Below are 8,609 nucleotides of genomic sequence, written 5' to 3' on the forward strand. Positions count from 1 at the left end.
CCACATTATGGTGCTCAAATCTTTTCAGGTTATCTTTGCCCCTCCTAAGCAGAATTATTGATATAAAAGGTATAAAAGAAAACCTGAGTGTCTCAGCATGTAGTTAAGCTTCCTGTTTCAGATGTTGTTGGGGGATTTCTTCTGCAGGGCAGTCAGTAAATTTTGTACCTTTCTTTTAGATTAAATATTCTAGCTTCAATTAAGAAAATACAAACCAACAAACGAGGGAGAATTTTGGGAGGGAGGGGAAAAAAGAGAAGAAAAAGCTCCCACACAATATAGGTGAGGGGGGAAAGGGCTCATTTCTCAGAGGTGACACCCTAATCTCATTTTTCTCAGTTAATGTGGTAGCCAGGAGGCTGGGGAAGGGCCAGGCAGGGAGTGTGGCCCAGCAACATGACTGCACCAGGAGGGTTTAGCCCTTTTCCCTGGACAGCTTGGATTAGGGCTGCTGAAACCTTGGGCAGCCAGTTGCATCCCCAAGCACCTGCACCCCACACTGGCTGCAGCCCATCTCCTCGGGGTGCCCATGCTGAGGAGCCCCACAGGGACCCCACATGCCCCTCCATCTCCACTTTCTTCTCGGGGCACTTTACCATGATCACACATTTCCCAGCCCTGAGTGCTTGAGTGACATTTGGACTATTATTCGAGGAGATAGATTGTTTGGCCTGAAGATGCATTGTTTGGGCTCCTCATAAAAGAAACAAGTTAAATGCCACAGCTACCACACACAAAAATGACTCCTTCTGGCCATAAAACCAGTGGGACAAGGAAGTGGCTGTAGGAGTCAAACATAATTGATGCTCAGAAAGATGTTATAAATAATCTGCACCGAGTCCTCTCTCATGTGCCTCAAAACCACAGAAAGTGGCACTTTTTTTTTTTCTCTTTATCTCCCCCTGAATTCAGAGCATAATACACCGTGAGCACCAATAATTGATGTATGTTATAATTCTTCATTACCCTATCAGTAGTCTGGGAAAATTGGAAGAAAAGAAAATGCCAGAAAGTTATGGTAAAACTTAAGATGCGACAGAAGTAGCTTTCTTTGCTCATGCTGTGAGTGTTTGAATAAGAAGAATGTCCCTGCACTGTAACAAGCTAAAAGAATGAGGAAGACAAAGGATTTCACGAAAAAGGTTTAGATAGAAGACAAGGCAAGTGAAACTGAAAGGAAGGAAAAAAAACCATTTACAATGGAACAATGCATGTACTAATCGCTTTGATATATTATACAAACCCAAAGACCCAAAACATTGTGTAATTATTTATAAATGACTTCTCCACTCCTGTGTATAATACCACAGAAAGAATAAAACTGCAGGCTACTCTCTAAACTATTTCTAAATAGACCTAGCTTAAAAGGAAGCAGAACTGTTTGAAAAAAAATAATTAATGGTTGATTTTATGGTTGTCTCATTAAAACATTTTAATTACAACAAACAAAATACATTTGTGCTTGCAGGGAACAATCGTTTACCAACTCAACCCCCCCTTCAAAAGAGAAGCAAAATGTTACATCACACATTTAAAACCTGAAAATAAAGCATTCCCACTATTTCTGCAGATCCCCCAGGAGGGGTTGAGCCCTGACTGCAACTCCCAGGCACTTGCACAGGATTTCAGAGAGGATTTGTTTTGCCAGGCCAGGACCCCACTGGTACATGGGGACACTCCCTGTGATGCCCCCGTGCTCCCCACCCCAAGCAGCCCCTGGCACATGGCCCGAGGCCTCACACTGGCCACAGGCAGGTAGGAGAGGGGACAAATCCTTTACAGACAAAGCCCTTGAGCTGCTCCCAAGGTGTTTCTCTGGCAGAACTGGTTCCTGCTCCAAAAGGGGTTAATGCTGCCACCCTGCAGGCTGAGATCCCTTTCAAATATTTGACTTCCAGGGCTGTCCATTAGCCAGCAGCCACAGCATCAATCTCTGAACCCCCTGTGAGCCTCGGGCTGGAGGCTGTGAGGTGACTCCAGCCAGGTGAAGGGTCCCAGGAGCACAGCACCCTATGTCCATCCCTACCCTCGCAGCAATCCCCCACGTCTGTCCCCAGACCAGGCTGGACAGCTGCTCCACTGAACCATCTCCTGCTTTTCTACCTGCTTTTAAAATTCCTACTGCATCCACCCAGGCATCTCCAGGGGCGAGGGGGCATGATCCTTCCTTTACTCCTGCAAGGCAACAGCGTCCAGCTTTCTGCTCTGGGTGATGGCCTTGCTGTCAGCCATGTCAGCTCTCCAAATTTAGTTCAAGCATTCTCCACAGGCAGCTCTGCTTTCTCTTTCTGGCCATGCTTTCAAACAATGAGGGAGCAAAAAAGCAGTATTCTCCTGGTTGATTTGTTATTTTGACACTCATCCCAAGAACTCATCATTAGTTCAAGCCCTCTTGTAATAATGTGACAAAAGACAAAGTTTGCTGAGTTGTTGTAATGATGTGCATCTTAAGACCTGAAAAAAAATTATGTACCTCTGACTTCTCTGAAGCATTCCAATTGTAGGAGCAGTTTTACTGTGAACTGCCCATTTCCATGCTTGAAGAGTGATGCTAACACTGCTCTAATGACAATAATTCTGGTTTGGTTTGAAATATGTAGTTGAATAACATGGAGCTTTATTTACTTTTGCAAGGTACAACAAACACTTACCAGGGAATGGCATCTTCTCATGGACAGGCTTTTTCCTTGAAGGAAACAGTGCATCTCAAGAGCTGCAGGGAGCCTTGTGGCACATTTTCTCCAAAAGCCCTTCCTCCAGCTTTATTCACCAATTCCTTCTTTTTCTGGAGTCCAGCCATGAGTGTGACCCCATGCATGATGTCCCAACATGAGGGCAGAGGAACGAGCTTCCTGCTTACAAGCGATAAATGTGCTGCACAGAAATGCACCCACAACAATTTGAATTCTGGATGAGCAGTTTGCCATCACTTGTAAGGAAGGATGAGCTGGTTCAGCCGTGCTTTTGCGGTTTTCTTAGTAAAAAATACCATTTGAATTTTTTTGCCTCTCGCTTTTAAAAAGTGCTGTCTCTCAAAGCAAATGATGAAGTATTTCTGAAAACTTCCTTAGAGTTCAAAATATGAAATTAATAGCATCCATGAGTGCAGCTGAGCCCAGCAACATTTACATTAAGGTGGAAAAATTAATATCAAACACTAAAACTCGGGATTAAGACCATCACATCAGTGAGATGCTAGCAACACACTGTGTGTTTCTTGAAATCACTGGTCCTGTTTCATTTTGGAATATTTTTCTTTTCCTATCCCAGAAAACTTCACAAAAGTTCAGCAGCCGACTTCCATAGGAGCAGGCCCATAAGGTGTAAGAGCTATTATCTGTGTTGGCTGAATAATTTATCTGCAAAATTAGTAGACTGCCTGTGATAGAACTGGTTGAATTATTCATCGGGAATAAATTATCCAAGATATTTAGCACTTCTTTCTGTTTGCGAAGGCTTCCTGAAACAATTCTGGTTCTGTGAATGCATTCGTTATTCATAAGTACGCAGTGAATAGATTATGCAAACAAATTTCAGCCTATGGGTTGTTTGTGGAACATTCACTTCAGCCCTGGCTATTCATGGCTGTGACTGATCACAGAGACACATGGTGCTCTCTCCCCTCCTTGATTGGAGCACAAACTTTTAAAACAAGAGAATAACAAATGACAAACTGCAAATGATGGATAAGGACTAATGAATAATGCGCTTTCACTGCAAACTTTCAGACAAGTGATCGGTTGTGCCAAAGTCTGTGGAACTCTAGGGAATCATAAACATTTTAATGAATAAACTATTGACTGCTCAAAGACAACTAAACAAAAGACAATAAAAGTGTTGCAGACAACACTGGAGTTTATATCACTATATATAAAATGCACAGTAACAAAAGTTGAACACTTTTTGCCATATGCTTCCATAACCTTTAAATTTTGGTCCCTTCTGGCTCTCTGGTAAGTGCTGGAAACTCCGGTCTCTGCCTGCTGACAGAGTTCTCTAATTGTTCCGTCACTTAAGGACATGAGTAACTCGGTGAAGTGGAACTGCTTAGTGCAGAAAGTCACTTATGTATGCAGGGGCCCTAAAAACATCATCCTGATTGCAGGTCCGGTGATTGAGAGCGCAGCCCCTCCCGGGAGCAGCCAGGCCCCCATCGCCTGCCACACCTGGCTATATTGCATCGCCCTGGTCTGCAAGCGTATAAAGATGTAAAAAAGTAGAAAGAGAGCTGATCCTGCAAGCTCGGCCGCTGCCAAACTACTTCTAGTTTGAGATTCGTTAATATTCATGACCCAGGGCTTTTTGGATTGCTCACTTCTGTGCGTGATCTTCTTGGCACAAAGAAGGTTGGTTGTGGCAGTTTGCAGGTGTCGTGGGTCATCACAAAGCGAGGAGGGTGGAAAGCAGGGATAACTCTCATAGCAAATTCCTTGCTCAGGTTCAAGTAAAGAATCGCTGCTAAGAACTTAAAATGCAGAGATACGCAATAATTCATGCTGTCAGTTTTCCCTGTTTATCAAAGATCAAAGGCATTGGAGAAAATCAAAGGAGGGGAATCCATCTACATTTTGTGTATGGGGAAATCAGGTAAGTAAACATGTGAGTTTAGGCATAGGCACCTGAAAATGGCTTTTGATGGGAAGTGAAACTGAAAACCTTCCAGGGAGGCAAGTACCTGAGTGCTGACAATGGGACTTCTTCCAAGCAGGAAGAGCAGGATGCAAAGAGCCAGATGTCACAATTAGGAAACTTTTTAGCCACTTACAAAACTGTAGCTTCCCAAAATGTGAGCAAGTGATACCCTGTCACTGAATGGGGACTAGCAGAAGCAGCAAAAACTTTACAATCAAAACAGCACAATTTTTTGTTTTTACCCAAAGAAGCATGTATCTGTACATTGTATATACAATATGTATATATGTATATACAGTGTGTATATATTGTGATTACAACCACCGAAGCTTATTATTTTATGTCCTTTGGAACTTTTAACTTTCTGAACACCTGCAAAACCCTTTCCATAGCGAAGCACGTGAAAGCTAAAGCGTGTGTTGATATTCACCTCAGAAAAGCAGGAGGGAAATACCTGCTTTGAGTTTTATCATTTGTAAGTATTTTTACTTTGGCGGTAGAAGAACCGCAAGGTGCACGGAAAACCTGATAAAAATCTTCTGCCCGCATCTGGCGGGGGAATAATCCACGGCTCATCCTCTGGAAATCCAGATTAACCTTTTTCTTTCCCCAAACCCCCTGCTCGCAGCGGTTTAAACTCACACTGGAGCCCCTCCGGCCGGAGCGGGACGGTGACCCCTCCACCCCCGCGCTGAGCCGCGACCCCCCTGCCCCGCTTTGTCCTGCCCGCACCCGGGGGGGACAAAGCGGGGGGACCCCCCCTCTCTCCCCCGTCCCCCGGGGGCGCGGCAGATGCGCGGCCGCCCGCGGTAATTGCGGGCACGCTCCGGAGGGCGCGGCGCACGGGGCCGACCTGCCGCCTCGGCGCGGCCCCGCGGGGCGGCCACGGGGCCATTGTCCGCCCGCCGCTATAAGAACGGGCGGCCGCGCCGTCGTGTGCCAAAGCCGCCGCTCACACGAGCGGATCGCAGCCCGCAGCACTTCAAAGCCACGCGCGGTCGCGTGTCCCCCCCGCCCCGCCTTTCCCCGGGCTTTGCCTTTTTTTTTTTCGTTTTTTTTTTTTTTTTTTCTTTTTTTTTTTACGGCGCTGAGCTCCGTGCTTTCCCCTATAGCGGCTGGCTCGGCTTTTTTCTCTCTGTGTTTTTATACCGTTATTGCTTAACCGCATCCCCGGGAGTGCCTTTCCATGTGAGTACGGGAGCGCCGGCACCTGCCAAGCACCCGCACCTCCACCCTCTTCCTTACATTTATTTTTTTTTTTCCTTCCCCCCACCCCTTCCCCGGCAGCTTCGCACCTTCCCCTCCGCTTCTCCCTCCATCCACCTCTGCCCCGCGAGGCAGTGACGGGGCTCCGGTTCTCTCCCGCAGGATGCCCGCTGAGGCGCCCAGCAGCGGCGATGCCGCCGAGCCCGGCGCTCCGCGGGAGCGGCGGAGACGGCGCGGCCGTGCGCGGGCGCGGACCGAGGCGCTGCTGCACACGCTGAAGCGCAGCCGGCGGGTCAAGGCCAACGACCGGGAGCGGAACCGCATGCACCACCTCAACGCCGCCCTGGACGAGCTCCGCAGCGTCCTGCCCACCTTCCCCGACGACACCAAGCTCACCAAGATCGAGACCCTGCGCTTCGCCTACAACTACATCTGGGCCCTCTCCGAGACCCTCCGCCTGGCCGAGCAGTGCCTCCCGCCGCCCCCCGCCTTCCGCGGGGCCGCCGCGCCCCCCAGCCCCGGAAGCGACGCGGGGTCTTGGCTGTCCAGCGCCTCCCCGTCCGCCCCTTCGCTCTGCGCCTCCGCCTCCGGCCCCAGCAGCCCCGCCACCTCCGAGGACTGCGCTTACGCGCCCGCCGACAGCCTAAGGGGCTTCCGCGGGCTGCCCGCCGGCCCGGGCGCTCCGCTCCGCTAGCGCGCACATCCCGCACATCCCGCGGCACATCCCGCACTTCCCACGGCCCCGAGCACATCCCGCACATCCCGCGGCACATCCCGCACCGCCCGCGCTCGGCCCGGAGCCCGCGGCGGAGAGGGGGGTGAGGGGGGGGCCTCGTCCCGTTGCACTTTTCATCACTTTCCTTCCCCCCGGCCCTTACCCCCGACCCCCACCTCGCCTCCCGCTCCACTCCGAAAATCTGGGAAGAAGAAAAGCGACAGATTTGCTGCCGCAGACGAGGTGAAAAGTCAATTTTACAATTTGTAGCTCTCCAGCGAAGAAAAACGAGCATGAAAATTTGGTTTGAACGCCCTGACAATGCCATGAAAAGGCTTAAGGACCGATGCGGCCCGGGGCGCAGCGCGGGGCTCAGCGCGGCTCCCCGGCCCTGCCCCGGGGCGGCTCAGCCCCTCCCGGGGGTCCCAGCACCGGCCCCGATGGGACCCCGCACCCGGCGGACAGCGGAGAGGCTCATGCATTATAGATGCTGACCCCCAGCGAGGCCGGCCTGCTTTAGAGTGGGAGCAGACACGGGGTATTCAGTGACTGGACCAGAGAGCAGTTTAATTTATTCAAGATGTTCATTCATATGAAAATTGTATTTTTGTACATAAAGAGCTTTATTCTATTATTATACCTCTTATCAAAGTGGGGGTTTTGTTTTGGTTTGTTTGGTTTTTTTTTTAAGAAATCGTACTTTACCCTGTAAATAAAATTTTTAACGTTTGTACTGAATTTTGGCAGCGCCTCTGGAGTTTTGTTTCTTGAACTCGAGGGGTTCACTCCTCAGAAGGAGGATGGGGTGGAAGGGAAGGGATCCAAAAGACAGCAGCCAGCACTTCTGACACCCCACTGGCCACAGACACATGCGGCTACCTGCAAACATCTGCTGGCCCCCAGGTCTCCTGGAGAGGCAATTCCAGCCCTGTTCAGGAGGTGCAGGCAGAGAACAGGAGCAGAGTGGTGAGGAGCAGTGCTGGTGCTTCAGGCTGTCCTTGCCGTGGTTCACAGCAGGAGCTGCAAGGTGCCAGGAGCTTTGGGGAGAGGTGAAGGAGCTCCAGTCCCAAACTGTACAGAGATTGTAACTTTCCCTGCACCTGTAACACTGGCAGAACTTGACAGGCATGAGCTCCCTCTTTTCCTCAAGTCACAAGGTGGGATGGAGGCTCTCCCAGTTCATGCACTGGCAGGGAGAAGAAAAAGAGTGGCCAAAGATGCTGTCTCATGGTCTCAGCACCAGCTGTGGCACAGTTCTGGCTCTCAGCTAGAGACTGAGGGTGTCAGGAGTACCCTTGTCTCCAGGAAGTCTGCTCCACTGTTGCAAAATCCCAAACTTTCCTTTCTCCTGCAATTGTGTATAATGGGGGAGCCCTCTGATCCCCCAAATCCTACCTTCTACTCTTCCTGACTCCATCCTCCCTCTCTTTAGCATTGCTCAATGCTCCCATATTGCACTGGGCACACAGACCCTTAAAAACAAGGTTTACCCTCCTTGCCTTGTTTTATGGGGCAAAAACGAGGCAGCTCAGACATGTCTCAACAGCCATCTCCAAAACATGGGTGAGCTGGAGCTGTGGGTGCAGTTAGCAGGGAGTTTGTGGGGAAAGACAAAGACGTGGTACAAGCCCAAATAAATCAGATCTCTGATGGGACTGCAAAGGATTACGGAATGAATTGACTTTCATTTTTCTGTGCCTCAGTTTCCCATCTGTAAAACTGGGGTTCCACCATCCCCTCATCAGTGAATTTGAGGATTTAATTATGCAGAGCTTTCACAGCACTCAGATGCTCAGGGCTGCAGTAAAAGCACAGGAAGGAATTCTTTAGGACATGATCATACATGGTGTGGGGAAAAAGGCAGAGGGCAAACACTGAAAGCATCAGACAGAACACTGAGAAGCTGTTCATCGCACAGGCAAAAGCTCTGCCTGAAATTAACCCTCCTGTGGGAAGAAGGTGGAGATATTATTAAAAATGTCTTTTGGGATCATATAATTGTCACAAAAATTAGAAGGAGAAGAACCAAATTAAGTTTGCACAGATAGTTCAGTAT

The 8,609-nt window shown here is 49.3% G+C and overlaps 1 protein-coding gene across 1 annotated transcript; it reads left to right on the forward strand.

Moving 5' to 3' along the window:
- The first annotated feature begins 6,001 nt into the window (after positions 1-6,001).
- Positions 6,002-7,247, forward strand: NEUROG1 (neurogenin 1). Its single transcript, XM_015641542.1, has one exon. The coding sequence runs from the start codon at positions 6,002-6,004 to the stop codon at positions 6,530-6,532; it is 531 nt and encodes a 176-aa protein (XP_015497028.1). The 3' UTR covers positions 6,533-7,247.
- The last annotated feature ends 1,362 nt before the right edge of the window (positions 7,248-8,609 follow it).

This window comes from Parus major, chromosome 13 (assembly GCF_001522545.3).
Source record: "Parus major isolate Abel chromosome 13, Parus_major1.1, whole genome shotgun sequence".
Lineage (NCBI taxonomy): Eukaryota > Metazoa > Chordata > Aves > Passeriformes > Paridae > Parus > Parus major.